Source organism: Stegostoma tigrinum, chromosome 27, assembly GCF_030684315.1.
Source record: "Stegostoma tigrinum isolate sSteTig4 chromosome 27, sSteTig4.hap1, whole genome shotgun sequence".
NCBI classification, from domain to species: domain Eukaryota; kingdom Metazoa; phylum Chordata; class Chondrichthyes; order Orectolobiformes; family Stegostomatidae; genus Stegostoma; species Stegostoma tigrinum.
The window spans coordinates 47,276,233-47,298,069 of NC_081380.1; the positions used below are offsets into that span (position 1 = coordinate 47,276,233).

Below are 21,837 nucleotides of genomic sequence, written 5' to 3' on the forward strand. Positions count from 1 at the left end.
AAGACGGTATCAAACTGAAAATGGTGCAGATCCAAAGAATTGACATAATATATTTTAAAAAGCACAGATTGATTAAAAGGTTAATAAGGAGAGAAAAATTAGAATGAAGCAGAGTGGAGGGAGGAATGAGCGATCACTCCATCATTACCCAGAAGCCTAATTCACTTCTTTGCTGCTGATCCTTGGGAGTAGGCACCTTGTTCTGATTTTGACTAGGAGCTATGTTACCATGGCCAAAGACATTGGGTGAAAGTGCCATATTGTTATGAGTTGATGACAAATATCCTGGGTTCAATGTATAAGAACCAAATGCCACAGTATTGAGAGGGATACAAAAGTAGCCTCAGTTTCTGATCGGAGAAGGGGGTGTTTAGCTGAGCAATAACATATGGCAATCAGGTGAGAATTGATTTAGTTTAGGAATGATTATGGGTAAGGACACTTTGAACCGTGCCGTAGAATTTTTAATATCCACACAGGGCAGCAGTGTACCAGTTTGTCCAAACTGCATCTTACCTGACAACGCAGCACCTTCTCAGAACTGCATGAGTGCCAGACTACATTTAACACCAATAACATGATATAGCATCTTCTTATTCAGTCAATATAACCTGGACAACCAGCAGCTGAGTGAAACTGAGATCCCACAACCTGGATAATGTTTTAACACAAATGTTTCTATGAAAGCAGCTCTTCAGGATTGAGATGGATACATATTTTTTGATAGCAAAGCATATGAATAGATATTTGAACAAAGATAGATCATTTCTGATCATCAGTGATTGATAGAACAGGCTTGAGGGGCTGAATAACCTACTCCTAATTCTAACAACCAGGCTGTTAAACCAGATATTACCTTTTATATCTTAGACTTTTTCTAGTGCTTATTACCCAGATAAGCAAGACATGCTACATAACTACTCTCCGACCTGGCCTACACTGAAACATACAAATCTGACGTGAGTTATTCTGGTTGTTGTAATGAGAATAGTGTTGTTTTAAAGCGAGTGACAAATGTGCAAAGGTGGTATGAAGAAAAGCATTTCTACGTTGTAGTTGAGTATGAACTGGAATACGCTGCAGGAAGTAGCTATAGACTACAGAAAGGGTGGGTGGATTCAATCATAGCTTTCCAAAGGGAATTTGCTAAATGCCCAAAAGATGAAAATGTCAGTAGTTGGTATGTTCATCAGCCTGCTGAACTGTTCCATTCATTTATGTCTCGGATCTGTCTGAATTTTGATTGTTATCTTACCGTAATGATGTGGAGCCTGTCCATATCAAGATTGAATAGAGCTGAATAACTTTTTTGAGTTGTAGAAGTCTGTTTATTGTAATTCTTCCCATTCCATTATTATACTTTGGAAGAATGCAGCTCTCTCTGGACATTGCTTTTCAGGTGTCAGAACTGGTCTCTTGGATTACTCTGCTACTACAGATGTGCTGTATTTTTGACCTGCAGGATTTGAAAGATGTTTCCTCATTTTCATCAAACCAACTCCTGATGCACTTTAGCTATTTGGTCTGAGAAATGTTTGCTGTTTTCACTGATGATGTATTTAAATTAGTGCGTTTCTCAACACAATCTCCATAGAAGTGTGTGCCAGCATGAGCTTTTGACCAATTTTGTTGCAGCAAGCCGTTTTACTGAATTCAGCCATACTGAAGGATCTCTGATGGCTTTTGGTCAGCTGTACTGAGTTGGAACAATTTGCAAGTTGACTATTGCACTCATAGGTCTGTGATCAGTCTACCATTCTGTACATCCTGGCGATCTCTCTGACACACAGTGATACAGTTGATCATGTGTTTTGACCTTATCAACTTGTCTGAACATTGTGTTGTTAATACAGCGTATGTGCTGAGGACACTTTGCTCAGTATTGATGGGTTGCTGTTACATTTATCGCACTTAAACTTCTCGCAACTATCCCATCAAAATTACAGCACTCCATGAGACAACGCTTGCTGATGAGGATCACTAAAGGAAGATGGACATGTCTATACTTTTCTTCTGGAACAGGAAAGTGGAAATACAGGAAACCCTGTATCTCCCTGAACTCCTTTCCAGTTATTGCTGAATTTCACCACATAGGCATTGGTCTCCCAGGAGAATGAGCTTATTACTAACAGATGTAGACAGGACTGATCCAGATCCTCCAATTTATTGTGTCATGTTCTCAGGGCTGCTGAGATTTGGTGTATAGGTACTGATGATGGTCACTTGATATGTTTACTCCAGCGGGAAGTGCAGCTGCATGGGGTGCTTGTTGATTTTGAAGGAAGTGTGTAAGTGTCTTACATTGGGGATGACCTGATGATGAAACCTTCACCATCTATCCTTTTCTTGCTACTCACTTTCCTGTTCCAGAAGAAAAGTATAGACATGTCCGTCTTCTTTTAGTGATCCTCATCAGCAAGCGTTGTCTCATGGAGTGCTGTAATTTTGATGGGATAGTTGCAAGAAGTTTAAGTGCGATAACCAGGAGTTCTCCGTTCAGGCAGTATTGTGTCATCTGTCTAGTAGTTTGCAAATTCCAAGCTTCAGTGATAAATTGTTTTATTTTCTTTGATTTTGACATTATTCAACTGCTTTCTGGATGATCTGCCAGCTGCAGCAGACTGGCAAAATGTTGACAGGGTCGGCAATATTTCAGGTACATTTTCAAACCCCTTCCTCTCAAAGGGTGGACAGTACTGCCCAGTCACCCTGGATGCTGCCAGACTCTCTCATCCCAGGTATGCAGATTAAGTAACCTACAGTGTGGAATCAGGCCCTTCGGCCATGGTCCAAGAGCTGGATAGTAACAATGACCACTAGTGGTCATTGCCATCGGCCACTACACCATGAACCCGTTACTGCAGGGCTTCTGAAAAGACAACATGTTTGTACCAAAACCTTCGAGGGAATATTTAAAAATAAGCAGAGCTGTGGCACAAAAAGCAGTCCACTCCCTCGGGTACAGAAACCTGGTTTCAATGATACAGAGAACCGTTAAGACTGAAGACTTGCTGCTGTGGGTGACTGCTACATCTTTTGAGCATTTTCATGTTCTTTGTGCTGCACTTTGCTGGGCTGCCGCAATGACTGTTGAATCAGACAAGTGGTCTTTCTTACCTAGGTTTCTGGAACAGCCATTGTCTGTGAGAAACAGGCAACTCAGAAACTCGGTAATAAAATATGAGGCTGGATGAACACAGCAGGCCCAGCAGCCTCCCAGGAGCACAAGCTGACTGGTCCAAATTCATTCACACTGCACCAGTAACATCCGAGGGCATTCCCAGTGTGTTATCTGACAGAATTTGACACAGACGCAGGGGGAGCCAGACTGCCAGTCAGAGAAGCAGGTCTTAAACATCTTCAAGACAGCATAGGGGTTTAGTGAGGGCATGCTAGAGCTTGGGGCCTGGGAAGCTGACAGCACGGCCATCGGTGATGGAGTGATTAAAATTAGAGAGACCGGGATTGGAAGATCCTGGTATGTTCTTACAGGTTAGAGCTGGAGGAAGAAAGAGATGGAAATGAAAAGAGATTTGAGAACACAGATGTGGATTCAGTAGTCCAGGAATGAGATATCAGGTCCGACTGTATCTGTGGAGTGAGGGGCGGTTCACATCCAGTTTGACTCCTCTTCGAGATTAATGCTTCCTGTTCCAAATAAGAGTCACATTGAGATTGTATCAGTGAAAATGGGAATTGCAGATGCTGGAGAATCCAAGATAACACAATGTGCAGCTGGATGTGGTCATCCAGCTGCACACTTTGTCACATTGAGATTGGAAACGTTAACTCGATTTCTGTCCAGACCCTGCCAGTGTTTTTTTTTGTGTTTTCTTTTAAAATTTCAGAGCGTTAGCGACCTTCATCTTAAAATCTGAGGGTGTCTGGACCAGGAGCCAGAGTAGGTCAGCGAGCAGAGGGTGGTGATCAGCACTTGGTGCGACCGAAGTGAGATGCTGATGGCTGAGTTTTGGTTGAGGTGCAGTTTATACATGTAAGGCTGGAGACTGGCCTTTGCCATGTACAGTACGCAGGTGCTTTCTAGCACACACCGGCTAGTGCCCGGTAGTGGGAGCTCTGGTTTAAGAGAGACCGGGGGGCCCGAGATTAAGCTGTCAGAAATGCATGGTCTTACATCCTAATAGTTGCTATCCTCGCAACGCTCCGCCCTTTGTTTATTATATATTCAAAACTGCAGCCCATGCTGATATTTTAAAACATAAATGCAATAGAAACGTGTATCAACGAATTTACTGCTCAGGTATTGCGAACGGATTGTACCATTCCTTCAGAAAGGAGAGGGATTCGATGAGAGAGAACAGGGTAACACTGAGAGGTTTGGATGCTTGAGGGGTAAATCCCATCCCCCTCAGTTATTGATGTTGTGTAATTTTATGAATGGGCTGTTTGCGGGGGAGGAAGGAGTGAGGAAGAGTCTATTTGGAGTGGTGGGTGATTGTGTGTGTCCCTTGCGTGTGGGTGGTGCAGTCCGCACTGGATACATTGTAACGGTTTGATTTCCGCTCCAGGTAAAGAGCGGATCCTGCGGCGGCAGCACCAAGAGCTTCGGCTCCGGGCAGGGAGCCGGAGAGACATGAGCTTTTCTGGCACCAAAGCCCTGAGCAGCAACACCAAGAACCAGGACGCGGTCGGCATGAAGGTGAAGAAGGCGCCGCCGAGTGAAGGGCTTCCGGCCACCACCGAGGAGGAGCTGCTGAAGAAGGAGTGTGTGACCCCCGAGGACGTGCTGGGTCTGCAGAAGATCACCCAGAGTGAGTACAGCCTCTTAAAATGGACAGCTGAAAAAACACTGCCGCGGCAAGACCGAGAGCTGGAGGGAGGCAGGAATTGAGCTGCAAGTGTCCCCAAAGTCGGGGAGCCAGAGCTGGGGAAGAGGGGCTCAGAACCCCCTCAGTCCAGAGCCAGGCGCCCACAGAGGCAGGGGTACAGAGTTTCAGAGCTCAATACTCTCCTTAGCCAGGTACCGGTGTGGTGGAGAGTAGAGGCGGTCCTTCACGAGATTGTGTGTGGAAGGTGAGAGTAGGGATGTAGACACAGAGTATCTGAGGTTCTTCTGGTACCCAAAACCTTCAGAGGCTGAGACCTGATAGACGGTACAGGAGGTGGTGAGAACACACATTTCACAATTTGAAAGGGCAAGGATGGAGCCAATGGGTGGCATAAGCCTATTGGAAAGCCTGGATCCAGGCAAATGAAGCAGAGGCCAATGGGAAAGGTGAGTGTGTCAGGCAGAATTTACCTCCTTTAACTGCTTCTGGGCAATCAACTCAATTACTTGTTCACAGTGAGTGTCCACAGGGGCCAGCAGTATCCCAGCGGCTGAGCTGGGGGAGCTGCTCCCAAAACCAGTCACACTTTAAAACCGAGAGTGAGAGTAAGTCTCTCCCAATAAATGACATTTAACAAAAAGTGTTAGTTCCTACCCCCAACTGCCAGTTGGAACACTCTAAAGGAAGTTCAAACTGTCTGTACTGTGATGTCACCTAACAAGTATTATTTTTCAAATGTTACATTATTTTGTGATGGCTTCACCCGCGATGTAAGTTGCATTTTTCCTTGAAGAAATAGTTCCAGTACCTTGAGTAGATAAAGTTGCAACAAATTTCTTAAAAACGAGGCATCAGGTACCAACCCTGCCTTTGAGGAATGAAGAGGCATTACATACATTGGGAAAGCATGGTCATTGCCTTTCCATCCAATGATTGTATGAAGTTAGATACAAACCATAGGATTTGTGTCCAGTTCATCTTTTGTGCCAGATACATTGATAAAAACATAGAAGATAGGAGCAGGAGGAGGCCATTTGTCCCCTCGACCCTGCTCTGCCATTCTTCACAGTCTTGGCTGATCGTTCACCTCATTAGCCCGACCTGCTTTCTCCCCATAATCTCTGATCCCATTTGCCCAAGTGCTATATCTAGTCGCTTCTTGAATATATTCAGAGTTTTGGCATCAGTGACTTCCTGTGGTAATGAATTCCACAGGCTGTCCACTCTTTGGATGAGGAAATGCCTCCTCATTTCCTTGTACTGTGACCCCTGGTTCTGAACACACCCGCCACCAGGAACATCCTCCCTGCGCATCTACCTTGTCCTGCCCTGTTAGAATTTTGTAAGTCTCTGTGAGATCCCCCCTCATTCAGCTGAAAGCTAGTGAAAATATTCCCAACCTAGTCAATCTCTCCGCATACATCAGACTCGCCAGCCCCGGTATCAGCCTGGCAAACCTTTGCTGCACTCCCTCGAGAGCAAGAGTGTCTTTCGTCAGAAAAGGAGATCAAAACTGCATGGTTAATGATATGGTAATTATTTAGAAAAGTTTGGAAAAGCTGTATGCTTCATCTTTGCTAACACTGGGCCTGACCTTCTGATTTACAGCTTTGTTTTAATCCTTTGATTTTCGAGTTAAAGACTTTTTGATTTCTTTGTATAGATTCATGCATTAATTGTGTTTCTTTTTTCTGTTGTCAGCTGTGATTTGTAACTCAAGAACCCAGCAGAGAGCTCTTTAATCCTGATGTGGGTCTTTTGCCCTAAGCTTAGATACATGGCATGTAGTTGCTCACAAATGGTAAACCAGAGGCTCCCAATAACTAAATTTTAAATGGGAATATTCAGCTCTATTGCTTGGAATTTATTTATCGGAATCCATGTACTCCCACTTAGACTGATATTGTCCTGAACTGTGAGGGATTCTGTATTGGTGTGGTTCTGTAAGGGCTGTCAGTGCTGGATTCAGATTCTGCCCGAATCTCTCAGCTCGCAGCCATTCCAACCAAAATTAGAAAAGCAATGTTAGTTGATCCTGCCTGTTTTCCATCTCCTTGGTCGTTTGGTGGCTTCTGGAAACTGACATTCTCAGTAGTTCCCAAGAGTGCAGAGTCCCATCCCAAAACACTGCAGTTAATTGGAAACAGAGGTCCCAGACAGGAATTGCCATTCTCTATCACACTTTCCATTCAAAGAGCGTTTGTCAATTTTAATCAACCTGTTTGGACATGTTATGGTATATCCCTGGGCAAATGGTTCTTGAATCCAGAACTCCTGGCCGAGAGTAGAGACAGTACTACTGAGCCACAAGACTCTGTGAAAGAATTTTATCTTTGGGATTGAAGATAACGAGACAAACTAGTTTTTAAAAAAATCTGTTTTAGTGCAGGTGGAAACACCAGTTTGTAAGTGTTTTATTTCTGAATTCTGGACATAGATTAAAGAATGATATGGTCATTGGGTTGAGGGCAATACTTAGTGCTACAACACTAACTATGTGATGGCAATGTTTCACACCCGCTGACTTCAGAGACAATTTTCTTATAAATTATAAAAGGACAGAATACAGCACAGAGATGGGCCATTCAGCCTAAATGGTCCATGCTGCAGTTTGTGCTCCTCACACGCCTCCATCCACCAGATTTTACTCCCTGCTATCGATACATCATTCTGTCCATTTGTTCTTCATTTACTTAGATTTCCCCTTAAATGCATTAATACAATTCACCTCATCTCTATGTGGCCAGGCTGAACAACAGCCTGGTGCTGTCCATGTGTGACAGTTCATGCCATGGTTGGCAATGTTATTGGAATAACCTGAGAATCAGTTCAATGCCAATGTGACATTTTGAGATTTTGGTTGTAATTGGAAACATAAAGTCAGTAAAAGTGAGAATTAAACTTTTGGTTTGTTGCAAAAACCCAGCGGTTCATAACACCTTTTTAGGAAAGGAATCAGACCATGTTTATCTGGTCTAGTGTTAAATGTGCCTTCAATGGGATTGACTTCTCACTTGTAACAATCCACGCTGTCACCTTTTTTAAAGTCCTTAGCCACATCTCCCAAACTAGCAAGCAGTACATCCCGAGAATTGAAATTGAGGGTATGCTACATGTGAAATGGAAGAGACAGCAGAGGGAAATTGGCTGAGGAAATCGATACGTCACTGTCCTCCTCCCTTCAATGGATTGTTCATTATAGCCTAATAGACTCTCAAAGTCCACGATAAGAGGAATCAGGATTCCCCTGCCTAGTTATTATCTGGCCGTTTCTTTCCAGAAAGCAAGCTGATGCGGTCTCTGGCAGCTCACCCAGGTGATTGTGGTGTTGTGGAGAGAGACATCAAAGCAGACCGACAGTCCTATCCTCAGTTACTGCAGTTTGCTCAGTTACTTTTATCCTGCCTGGGGTGTTGACTGGCACTCGCTCTTCCCCACACTGAGGTCAGCTCAACAAAGGCCAGAAGTTAAATCTGGGGCTTTCTAGCTCCTCACAGCTGGGAGTGACACCAGGCCAGTGAGCTATTAGAAAGTGGCTTCCCTGTTTTGGCATAGTGGTAGTATCCCTGCCCCTGATCTGGGAGGCATGGGTTCAATTCCCACCTGCTCCAAGATGTGTAATAACATCTCTGAACAGGTTGATTAGGAAAATAGGTCAAATAAAAAATATTGAATTGAAGAGAGTTTTATGACAGTTGAAGCTTATATTGGTCATATAGTACAGTAAAATGTTAGCGTTTAGTACCCAGGAATTCTTAGCTGAACATGGATGCTCAGGATCAATGAGAGAACCTCCCAGCGGCATCTGCAAACTTTTATCTTCGCCATGCTTGTTAATTTTACTGCCTGGCTGCATCATGACGATGGGGAGAGGAGTCTGTTTGGGATAGAAAGTCATATCAAGTTAAACAGAGTCCCTCTGTCTGTGTAAGGGGCTACATTTAGATTAGATTAGATTAGATTAGATTAGATTCCCTACAGTGTGGAAACAGGCCCTTAGGCCCAACAAGTCCACACCGCCCCTTGAAGCATCCCACACACCCCCTGAACACTACGGGCAATTTAGCATGGCCGATTCACCTCGCCTGCACAGCTTTGGACTGTGGGAGGAAACCGCAGCACACGGAGGAAACCCACGCAGTTGAATCAGGGTAAAAGAAAACTGGGTAGAAATACTCATGAGCGACTCACTGAAGTGGCAAAAATAAACCTCCTTTCTTTGTTGAACTGGGAAGATTGAGCAGGTTTTGGGATGTGAGCAGAATGCAAACTAATCTGCAGCCGCAGCCAGAATACTAAAAGCATGCTGACTGCTGTTTAAAAACAAAGTAGACTTGCATTTGTATCTGTTTTTCTCATTTCCCAGGCAAGCAAAGTGTTATCTTAAAATGCAGTGACTTATTTGGTGAAAGACAGCAGCCATTTAGGCACAGCAGGATCCCAGAAACAGCAAAATAATGTTTCAATTCATAAAGTGGTGAGTGGGTGACAGGGCAACAGGAGAACAGCAGGAATAATAGTGAACTACTGGAAATCTGCAACAGCAATGCTGAAGAAACTCAGCGGGTCTGGCAGCGTATGTGGAGAGAGAAAAAGTTAACGATTCAAATCCAGTGCAGCTCTTCTGCAGAGAAAGTAGATCTGGAGTACTTTGAAAAGGCAATCCGTCAGTCATTACTTTCTCTGGGAAAACTGGGGAGGCAATAGTTGCTAATCTTGTCGGTAATACAGATAACCCTAGTTGAATTTAAATAATGCTTAGTTGGTCTGGCAGCATCTGTGGCGAGAAAACAGAGTTAATGTTTCGGGCACAGTAACCTTTCTTCATAAATTCTTTATATAATCAACACTCCTTGTTTTTAAACTATGTTTCAAACAGCTGTGAGGACAGGAACTTCCTGCATGTAGTAAGAGAGGATACATAGCAGTGTTGGGCAACAGCCTGGTTTGTCAATGTTTGACAATGCTGTGTCGCCCTGGCTGTAATTGGAATAATTATCTAGGGAGCATCAATTCTATGTGGCACTTGGCGATTTTGGTTGCAATTGGAAATATAAAGCCATTGAAAGTGAGAATGAGACTTTTGAATTGTTGCAAAAACCCAATTGTTGATAATACATTTTTAGGAAAAGAAACAGACCATCTTTATCTGGTCCAGGGTTAAATATGCCACCAATAGGATTGACTCTCCATGTGTAGCAAACTGCTTTGTTGCCACCTTCAGGGCCTGTGGCAGCATGTCCTGAGAATTAATTCTGGGATTTCAGTACATCTAGGATCTTGATCTTTATTTTAATAAGAGAACTGTAGATGCTGGAAATCTGAAACAAGAAACAGCATTGACCTCCAAAGAGCTTCCATGCAGACCTAACACGTGACCCTATCCCTGTATTTAGCATGGTCTATCCACTTAACCAAGGGGAGGAAGCCCACACCAAAATTAGATGAATGTGCAAACTCCATATGGACAGTTGCCTGAGAGTGGTATCAAACCTAGGTCACTGGAGCTGTGAGGCAACACTGTTAACTGTTGAGCCACTATGCCACCCCTGCAGTTGGAACCAGGCCGTTTGGCCCAATGGTTCCACATCACCCCTTTGAAGAGCATCCTATCTAGACCCATCTCCCTACCCTATCCCTGTAACCCTGCAATTCCCATAGCTGAGGCCTAACCTACACATCCCTGAGTACTGCAGATAATTTACCATGGCCAATCTAGCTAACTTACACGTCTTTGCACTGTGGGAGGAAATTGACACTGACACGGGGAGAATGTTCAAACTCCACACAGAGCGAGGTGCTGCCGTGAATGTAGAAGGCCTGCAGAAAGCTACAGAGCAAGTGGATTTGGGAGGTTTCATGCATAAATCACAAACCTAGCATCCACATTCAGTGGGGAACAGGGAACAAGTGACAACAAGGTATGGAGCTGGATGAACACAGCAGGCCAAGCAGCATCTTAGGAGCAGGAAAGCTGATGTTTCGGGCCTAGACCCTTCTTTCAAAGGAAATGGAGGGTACAAATAAAAATATACAAGGTCTTTTTCAGAACAACTTTAATATTATGAACAGTTTTGGTCTCCTTGTCTAAGAAAAGATATACTGGCATTGAAAGATTGTGTTTTGAGTTGAGGTCGAATAGGTTGGACATCTTGGAATATAGAAGAATGATAGACAACCTTACTGAGATATACAAGATTCTTGAGGGCATTTCAGTACGAATTCTGAGAGGTTGTTTCCACTTGTAAGAGAGTTTAGGGCCAGAATCTCAGAATAAAGGTTTGCACATTTAAGACACAGATGAGGAGGAATTTCTTCTTTGAGGGTAGTGAATCTGTGGAATTCCTTACCTCTCAATGCTGCTGCGGCTATGCCATTAAGTATGTTCAACATTGAGATGGACGGATTTTTAATCAGTGAGGGAATTAAGGTTATGAGGCAAAAGCAGGAGAGTGGAGTTGAGGATAATCAGATCAGCCATGATCTCTGAATTTTTTAAAATTCAGTCAGCATTTACTGTCCAACCCTAACTGCCCTCTGGGCAAATAAGAGTCAATCCCATTGCTGATGGTCTGGAGTCATGTGTGGGGCCAGACCTGGGTCTTTAGATTATCAGTTCAGTGATAATGCTGCTAGGCTGTTGTCTCCCCACAAATGGAGAGAGAGAGAGAGCAGATTCAGTGGGTGAATGACCTATTTCTTCTCCTAAGTTTTAAGGTCTTAATGATTTCAAGTTGTGGGAGTGAAAGGGCTGCAGGGATTTAGACAGGCTGGCAGAGTGAAATATAATGTGCAGAATATTTCTGAAATGTTCACAGTTTGTGAAGTGTTGATGTGTAAAGGGACTTGGGTGTCCATATTCATCAGAACATTCTTGTAACACTTTGGAAATGGCCCTACACTGAACCAGGAACCAGGGGATCACGTCGCACCTAGACCAGAGGTATGTCAATCTCTAAATAGATTTATGAGAAAATATCCATTTTTAACAGTCACTGAAAGCAAGCATGCAGATGTAGCAAGCAGTTTAGGGGACAGATAGTATTTTGGCCTTAGGGCAACAGAAGCAAAGTAGTCTTGCTCCATTTCTACAGAATCCTTGTGATAGTTTTGTGAGCTGTTCTAGTCCCCTGCCTAAGGAAGGGTCTACTTGCCATAGAGGGAATGTAGCAGAGGCCCACCAGCCTGATCCCTGGGTTGGTAGGGCTATCAGAATGAGCAGAGATTGAGAAAACTAGGCACATATTCTCTGGAATCTAAAAGATAGAAATGGGCTCTAAGTAAAAACTTAGAAAGTTCATAAAGGGTATACAGGCTCGTTGTAGAAAGGGTGTTACCCCCATCTGGGGCATCCAGAACTAAGGGACACAGTCTCCAAGTAAAAGCAAGCCATTGAAGACTGAGATGTGGAGGAACCTCTTCACTCAAGTTGATAAATCTTTAGAAATCTCTATTTCAGGGAGTGGTGAGAAATCAGTCATCAAGTTTGTTTAAGACAGAAATCGATAGATTTCCAGTTGCTAATAACATTGAGGGATATGGGAATATGACATTGGGGTGGGCCATCAGCCGTGATCTTGAATGCTGGCTGAAGTTTGAGGGGCTGAATGGCCTGTTCCAGGTCATTGCAAATTTCCTCATGTTCCTGCTTTCAGAAAAATCCTGTTTTCGGAAAGACCTTTCCTTCCTGAAAAGACCAAGTCTAAACCTGCATATTTTAAGATTAGTGTGAATTCAGGGATCCAGTCAAATGAAAAAGAGTGACTGCTGCACACAGGAAGAATAGCAGCAAGAGACAAGATGATGTTCCTCTGAGCTGACATGTTGACATAAACTGATTATATCTCTGACCCTCAGAATAGAAAGAGAGGTGGGGGATTATCCTCTGTTCTGGGCGTCTCTGTAGCTTGGTATTTATGTTGCAGATTTGAAATAGGCCAGTGGCTGCCAAGTGCTACTGTTTTGCTGTGTCATTTCTACATAACATATCCCTCTCACCAACCCCATCATAAACCCAGAACCTGCCCGTTATCGGCAGCAAAAACACTTTTTGAAGGGAAGGGGACCCACTTTGGCATTTTTGCCCATGATCTGCAGCATCACTTTGCTGTTTTACCTTTATCTCCCAAAGGATAGACCACTCCCAACTGGAAAATTCAAATAAAATTTTAAAGATGACAAACTTGAACATCTGCCAGGGAGTGCTGAATTATGACAGGGTTAGCACTGAGGGAGCACAGTCCTGAAGCCATTGAACTGTGATCACTGTTGAAATGTTGAAAATTGTAGCAACTGCTTTGTACGTCGCAAGATTCCACAAACTGCGTCAGGTCTCATGTCTCTAAGGGAGCTGGTGCAGTGATCTCAATTCTTCTCACATTGCTGTTAAACAGCCGAGGTTGGATCAGGGCTGTACATAAGCTGCAAGGGTGTTATAAATAACAAGCGCTTATCTCTAAGATTACTTTGTTCCTGCTGCTGTCTTTTCACCAAGACTGGTGATCCAGGCTCAGACACAGGCCAAGCTTTAACCGCAGAGTCCAAACTAAAAGCTTCCCACATTTCCCCTAATTATAGAAATGTACAAAATAGGAAAGGGAGTGGGCCTTTCGGCTCTTTGAGCCTGCTGTGCCGTTCCAAATGGATCATGCTTTCTCCATATCTTTTGATTCCTTTAACCCCAAGTACTCAATCCAATTCCTCCTTAAAATCATGTAAAGTTTCAACCTCAACTGTTTTCTGTGGCAGCGAATCCCACAGGCTCACTCCTGTTTTGGTGAAAACATTTCTCCTCGTCTCAGTCCTAAATGGTTTCGACCAGACCCTTAGACTGTTTTTGGACTCCCCCAAGATGAGAAACATCCTTCCTGCATGTAGTGTGTCTAGCCCTGTTAGAATTTAATAGGTTTCTATAAGATCCCCCCTCATTCTTCTGAACTTCAGTGAATACAATCCTGACTGAACTTCAAGAGTTGGCAATGAAAGAGGAAAGTCAACTTAAAATGGTGATGGTAGAAAGTAGGAGTAGTTATGAGGGCATGTGGGTAATATTGGTTCAAACAAAATCTAGGGAGGAAACCTAGTCAAATGTACAGAGAGTTTGCAAGGATCAAACAGAGTAATTTTGAGAGGTGGATAAGGGCATCAAAAATAGACCAAAAATATGACACTCTTAGCGAGACTGTTATTTTGGTGGAATTCAAAAATTCACTTCCTGAAGTAGTGAGAACTCATGTGGAAGAGCAGAGAGTCAAAACTGTGAGATGAGCAGCAGAAATGGCAGATGTCCAGGAGTTGGTTCATAACTCAAAGTTTGACTTCTGACATCAATTTCAATCTGTGAGGGATAGAAATTTGGGAAAAGAGAAATCCTCAGGTGGTAAGGGAGAAGGAGGTCTCGTTGAAGATAATAAAAATGGTTTACCACAAGCCATAAAGGAAACCCTTGAGTGGGTAACGATAAATAAAAAAAAGCTTGGGTGTTTTCATTAGTAAAGTAGGCCACATGAAGTCACAGTGTTGGTGGTTTAAGAAAAGCATTGGGAAGACAGATGTGGTAAAACAGGGTAAGCCATTGGGATTCATTAAAGTGGCAAAGGAAGCTAAAGGGCTGTAAAAAAAACTGTACAGCTGGTCAGGGGTTGGTTAGGAAGAAAGTTTCAGATCCCTTTAAAGAATTTACCTGCATAGGTAAGGTTCACTTGTGTACCAGGAGGAGTAGGTAAAGAAATTACAATTTTAAGAGATACAGGAGCAGGCCAGTCTTTGGTGAGAGATGCGAAGGAATGTTCTTTGGAAGGAGTATTGCCAGTAAAGATGGTAATATGTGAAATTCATGACGAGAAGAGCAATGTTTCATTGTATAAGGTGAGGTTGGACAGTCCAGTGAAAGGTGAAATTGTGGCAGGAGTGATAAGGAAACTGTTCTGGAGTTACAGTTTATCCTCAGGAATGATGTAGCTGGATCACAGAGGAGAGTGCTGCCTTCTGTAGTTGAAAAGCCAGTGGAAAATCAAACAAGTGAGACGTTACAGGAAGCATATCCTGGAATTTTTCCTGTGTGGTAGCAAGTCATAGGCTGAAACAAGTGAAATCGAAGCATAAAGATAAGGAAGTTGAGCAAAAACAAAGTTGCTGGAGAAGCTCAGCAGGTCTGGCAGCATCTGTGAAGGGAAAAACCTAGTTAATGTTTCAGGTCCGGTGACCCTTCCTCAGAACTACCCCAGTTCCGAGGAAAGGTCACTGGACCCGAAACGTTAACTCTGATTTTTGTTCACAGATGCTGCCAGACCTGCTGAGTTTCTCCAGCAACTTTGTTTTTGTTCCTGATTTACAGCATCTGCAGTTCTTTCCGTTTTTATAAGGAAGTTGAAGTTCATTTATCAGAAACTATGTTTGATCAAATGGTTGAGAAAAAAACTAGAACAGATGGAGGACAAAGAGGATTATCTTTAGTTCAGCGAGTTTAGTTGAATTACAACTAAACATATGGAAAAAAAAGCAGTTGTATCAAAAAGTGTTCACAGAGGAGGAAGAAGAATTTGAGTATATCCCAGAAAGTTACTATTCACATTTTCAGGCAGATGAAAACTGGGGAGAAGTTGCGTTGTATTACCAGTGCGTTATAGAAAGGAGGTATTGTGGGTTGGACATGAGGTGAGAGGACTACAGAAATTAAAGAAAATTGATAAGTCAGAGGTCAGACACTACATGTTTGGACTGTGTTTCAAATTTTAGGGCAAGATTAGAGTGGATAGAACATAGAACATAGAACATAGAACAGTACAGCACAGAACAGGCCCTTCAGCCCACAATGTTGTGCCGACCATTGATCCTCATGTATGCACCCTCAAATTTCTGTGACCATATGCATGTCCAGCAGTCTCTTAAATGACCCCAATGACCTTGCTTCCACAACTGCTGCTGGCAAAGCATTCCATGCTCTCACAACTCTCTGTGTAAAGAACCCACCTCTGACATCCCCTCTATACTTTCCTGCAACCAGCGTAAAACTATAACCCCTCGTGTTAGCCATTTCTGCCCTGGGAAATAGTCTCTGGCTATCGACTCTATCTATGCCTCTCATTATCTTGTATACCTCAATTAGGCCCCCTCTCCTCCTCCTTTTCTCCAATGAAAAGAGACCAAGCTCAGTCAACCTCTCTTCATAAGATAAGCCCTCCAGTCCAGGCAGCATCCTGGTAAACCTCCTTTGAACCCTCTCCAAAGCATCCACATCTTTCCTATAATAGGGTGACCAGAACTGGACGCAGTATTCCAAGTGCGGTCTAACCAAAGTTTTATAGAGCTGCAACAAGATCTCACGACTCTTAAACTCAATCCCCCTGTCAATGAAAGCCAAAACACCATATGCTTTCTTAACAACCCTATCCACTTGGGTGGCCATTTTAAGGGATCTATGTATCTGCACACCAAGATCCCTCTGTTCCTCCACACTGCCAAGAATCCTATCCTTAATCCTGTACTCAGCTTTCAAATTCGACCTTCCAAAATGCATCACCTCGCATTTATCCAGGTTGAACTCCATCTGCCACCTCTCAGCCCATCTCTGCATTCTGTCAATGTCCCGCTGCAGCCTACAACAGCCCTCGATACTGTCAACGACACCTCCGACCTTTATGTTGTCTGCAAACTTGCTGACCCATCCTTCAATCCCCTCATCCAAGTCATTAATAAAAATTACAAACAGTAGAGGCCCAAGCACAGAGCCCTGTGGAACCCCACTCACCACTGACTTCCAGGCAGAATATTTTCCTTCTACTACCACTCGCTGTCTTCTGTTGGCCAGCCAATTCTGTATCCAGGCAGCTAAGTTCCCCTGTATCCCATTCTTCCTGACCTTCTAAATGAGCCTACCATGGGGAACCTTATCAAATGCCTTAGTGTGAATGTTAATTCCAACTTTTTAGCCCAGCTTGAATATTGTCCAGATTTTGCTGTGTTTGGACACAGACTGCTTCAATATTCACAAGTGGTGCTGAACAAAGCGGAATCATCAACGAACATCCCAACTTCTGACCTTGTGATGGAGGGATGAAGCAGCTCAAGGTGGTGAGTTGGCAAGACACCATTTGATAGTAGCGCAGCCTGTGAAGCAACATGAAGCAGCAAGAAATCAAAAATGCATAGCTTTGCTAGAGGAGGTTACTTGTCTACCAATGATAGGTGATCCTTTTAAAGGCAAAGTTTAGTGGGCCCTATCAAATCAAAAGAAAATTGATTGAGATGAATTATTCGATAAGAACGTCAGGCAGAGCCAGATATCCTGTACACTTCTAGTCCCATTTGCCAGCATTTGGTCCATTTCCCTTTAATCCCTTCCTATTCCTATACCCATCCAGATGCCTCTTTAAATGTTGTATTTATACCAGCCTCCTCCACTTCTGCTGGGAACTCATTTCATACATGCATTACCCTCTGCATGAAAAAGCTGCCCCTTAAGTCTCTTTTAAATCTTTTCTCACTCACCTTAAACCTGTCCTCTCTAGTTTTAGATTCCCCCACCCTGGGGAAAAGACCTTGGCTACTCACCCTATCCATGCCCCTCATAATTTGATAAACATCTAGAAGGTCATCCATCAGCCTCTGACACACCAGCCTATTCAACCTCTCCCTGTAGCTCAAACCCTCCCACCCTGGCAACATCCTTGTAAATCTTTTCTGAATCCTTTCAAGTTTCACAACATCCTTCCTACAGCAGGGAGACCAGGATTGAATGCAGTATTTTGATAGTGGTCTAACCAATGCCCCTGTGCAGCTGCAACATGACCTCCTAACTCTATACTCAATGCACTGACCAATAAAGGCAAGGATACCAAACACGTTCTTCACTGTCCTGTCTACATGCGACTCCACTTTCAAGGAGCTATGACCCTACACTCCGAGGTCTCTTTATCCAGCAACACTCCCCAGGACCTTACCATTAAGTGTATAAGTCCTGTCCTGAATTGCCTTTCCATAATGCCGCACCTCACATTTGTTTAACATAGAACATTACAGCACAGTACAGGCCCTCGATGTTGTGCCGACCTGTCATACCGATCTGAAGCCCATCTAACCTACACTATTCCATGTACGTCCATATGCTTGTCCAATGACGACTTAAATGCACTTAACGTTGGCGAATCTACTACCGTTGCAGGCAAAGCGTTCCATACCCTTACTACTCTGAGTAAAGAAACTACCTCTGACATCTGTCCTATATCTTTCACCCCTCAATTTAAAGCGATGCCCCCTTGTGCTCGCCGTCACCATCCTAGGAAAAAGGATCTTCCTATCCACCCTATCTAACCCTCTGATTATTTTATATGTTTCAATTAAGTCACCTCTCAACCTTCTTCTCTCTAATGAAAACAGCCTCAAGTCCCTCAGCCTTTCCTTGTAAGACCGTACCTCCATACCAGGCAACATCCTAGTAAATCTCCTCCACCCTTTCCAAAGCTTCCACATCCTTCTTATAATGCGGTGATCAGAACTGTACGCAATACTCCAAGTGCGGCCGCACCAGAGTTTTGTACAGCCGCAGCATAACCTCTTGGTTCCGGAACTCGATCCCTCTATTAATGAAAGCTAAAACACTGTATGCCTTCTTAACAGCCCTGTCAACCTGGGTGGCAACTTTCAATGATCTGTGTACATGGAGACCGAGATCTCTCTGCTCGTCTACACTACTAAGAATCTTACCATTAGCCCTGTACTTTGCTTTCTGGTTACTCCAAAGTGCATCACCTCACACTTGTCTGCATTAAACTACATTTGCCACCTCTCAGCCCAGCTCTGCAGCTTATCTATGTCTCTCTGCAACCGACAGCATCCTTCGTCACTATCCACAACTCCACCGACCTTAGTGTCGTCTGCAAATTTACTAACCCATCCTTCTACGCCCTCATCCAGGTCATTTATAAAAATGACAAACAGCAGTGGACCCAACACCGACCCTTGCGGTACACCACTAGTAACTGGCGTCCAGGATGAACATTTCCCATCAACTACCACCCTCTGTCTTCTTTCAGCAAGCCAATTTCCGTTCCAAACTGCTATATCTCCCACAATTCCATTCCTCCGCATTTTGTACAATAGCCTACTGTGGGGAACCTTATCGAACGCCTTGCTGAAATCCATATTCACCACATCAACCGGTTTACTCTCATCTACCCGTTTGGTCACCTTCTCAAATAACTCAATAAGGTTTGTGAGGCACGACCTACCCTTCACAAAACAGTGCTGACTATCCCTAATCAATTTATTTTTTTCTAGTTGATTATAAATCCTATCTCTTATAACCTTTTCCAACACTTTACCAACAACTGAAGTACGGCTCACTGGTCTATAATTACCAGGGTTGTCTCTACTCCCCTTCTTGAACAGCGGAACCACATTTGCTATCCTCCAGTCATCTGGCACTATTCCTGTAGACAATGACGAGTTAAAGATCAATGCCAAAGGTTCAGCAATCTCCTCCCTGGCTTCCAAGAGGATCCCAGGATAAATCCCATCCGGCTCAGGGGACTTATCTATTTTCACACTCTGTAGGATTTCTAATACCTCTTCCTTCTGAACCTCAATCCCACCTAGTGTAGTAGCCTGTATCTCAGTATTCTCGTCGACAACATTGTCGTTTTCTCGAGTGAATACTGTCAAAAAATATTCATTTTGTGCTTCCCCTATCTCCTCTGACTCCACACGCAACTTCCCACTACTATCCTTGATTGGCCCTAATCTTAATTTCGTCATTCTTTTATTCCTTATATACCTATAGAAAGCCTTAGGGTTGACCCTGATCCTATCCGCCAACAACTTCTCATGTCTCCTCCTGGCTCTTCTGAGCTCTCTCTTTTTAGGTCTTTCCTGGCTACCTTGTAACCCTCAAGTGCCCTAACTGAGCCTTCACATCTCATCCTAACATAAGCCGCCTTCTTCCTCATGACCAGAGATTCCACTTCCTTCGTAAACCATGGCTCCTGCGCTCTACAGCTTCCTCCCTGCCTGACAGGTACATACTTGTCTAGAACACAGGAGCTTTTCCTTGAATAAACTCCACATTTCTAATGTGCCCATCCCCTGCAGTTTCCTTCCCCATCCTATGCTCCCTAATTCTTGCCTAATCTCATCGTAATTGCCTTTCCCCCAGCTATAACTCTTGCCCAGTGGTATACATCTATCACTTTCCATCACTAAAGTAAACATAACAGAATTGTGATCACTGTCACCAAAGTGCTCACCTACTTCCAAATCTAACACCTAGCTGGGCTCATTACCCGGTACCAAATCTAATGTGGCTTCGCCCCTTGTTGGCCTGTCTACAGACTGTGTCAGGAAGCCCTCCTGCGCACACTGGACAAAAACTGACCCATCTATAGTACTCGAACTATAGTCCTCCCAGTCAATATTTTTCAAGTTGAAGTTCTCCCATGACAATTACCCTGTCTCTCTCATTCCTATCAAGAATCATCTTTGCTTTCCTTTCCTCTACATATCTGGGACTATTCGACTATAGAAAACTCCCAACAGGGTGACCTCTCCTTTCCTGTTTCTAACCTCAGCCCATACTACCTCGGTTGACGAGTCCCTGAACATCCTTTCTGCAACTGTAATACTGTCCTTGACCAACAATGCCACACCTCTGCCCCTTTCACCATCTTCTCTGTTCTTACTGAAACATCTAAATCCCGGAACCTGCAACAACCATTCCTGTCCCTGCTCTATCCATGTCTCCGAAATGGCCACAACATCGAAGTCCCAGGTACTAACCCATGCTGCAGGTTCACCCACCTTATTCTGGACGCTCCTGGTGTTGAAGTAGACACACTTCAAACCAACTTCTTGCTTGCTGGTGCCATCTTGTGTCCCTGAAACTTTATTTCGGACCTCCCTACTCTCAACCTTTTCTATACTCGAACTACAATTTTGGTTCCCATCCCCGTGCTGAATTAATTTAAACCCACCCGAATAGCCTTGGCGAATTTCCCCTCCAGGATATTAAATTAAACTCCATCTGCCACTCCTCAGCCCGTTGGCCCACCTGATCAAGGAGGTAACCTCCTTTGCTGACAACTACACCCCCAATCTTAGTGTCACCTGCAAACTTACTAAGTAATGCTCCAATGTTTACATCCAAACCATTTATATAAATGAACAAAGCAGTGGACCCAGCTCCGATCCTTGTGGCACACCGCTGGTCGCATGCCTCCAGTCTGAAAAGCAACCCTCCCCCACCACCTTCTATCTCCTATCTTTGAACAAATTCTTTGTCCAATTGGCTACTTCTCAAAAATTGAGATGACATACTGAGTTACAGTGTGGAAGCGTACCCCACCTCCCCCCAGCCCATCAAGTCCACACCAACCCTCGGAGCTTCCCATTCTCCCCCTACAGCCCACCTAATCTAAACATCCTTGAGCACTATGGGCAATTTAGCATGGCCAATCCACGTAGCCGGCACATCTTTGGACTGTGGGAGGAAACTGGAGCACCTGGATGAAACCCACACAGTCACGGGGAGAATGTGCAAACTCCACTCAGACAGTCGCCCGAGGCTGGAATTGAACCTGGGTCCCTGGTGTTGTGAGGCAACAGAGCTAACCATTGTGCCATCGTGCTGCCATTAAAGTGGCACCTTCGAGAAAAATCAAAATGACCGATAAGAGTAATTGCAATCATATGGAGAGATCTGGTGGGAACAAGCTGGAGTTTGGAAGGTGCTGTGTCAATTAAGTGGGCTAATTTGTCTGGATGGTGTTAAAGCTCTTGAGTGTTGTTGGAGCTGCATTCGCCCAGGCAGGTGGAGAGTATTCTATCACACTCCTGACTTGTGCCTTGTGCATTTTGGGCCATTGGGCAGTCAGGTGAGTTATTCACTGCAGTATTTCTCACCTCTGATCCCCCTCTTGTAGCCGCTGTGTTTATATGGTGAGTCCAGCTGAGTTTCTGGTAAATGATAACCACCAGGATGTTGATAGTAGGGGCTTCAGTGATGGTAACACCTTTGAACATCAAGGGATACAGTGGTTAGATTATTTCTGATTGG

General features: G+C 43.9%; 1 protein-coding gene across 4 annotated transcripts in view; it reads left to right on the forward strand.

The window, feature by feature from the left end:
• Positions 1-3,387: 3,387 nt before the first annotated feature.
• unc119a (unc-119 homolog a (C. elegans)) overlaps positions 3,388-21,837 on the forward strand; it is a 44,338-nt gene continuing 25,888 nt past the window's right edge. The window contains exons 1-2 of one of the 4 annotated variants that reach the window (XM_059655455.1): positions 3,388-3,492; positions 4,530-4,772. In XM_059655455.1, coding sequence (XP_059511438.1) covers positions 3,390-3,492; positions 4,530-4,772 — 346 coding nt within the window. In that variant the 5' untranslated portion in view covers positions 3,388-3,389. Of the gene's footprint in view, positions 3,493-4,101; positions 4,262-4,293; positions 4,337-4,529; positions 4,773-21,837 lie in introns of those variants that run through there. The other 3 variants (XM_048557609.2, XM_048557608.2, XM_048557610.2) reach the window with 3 other exon arrangements.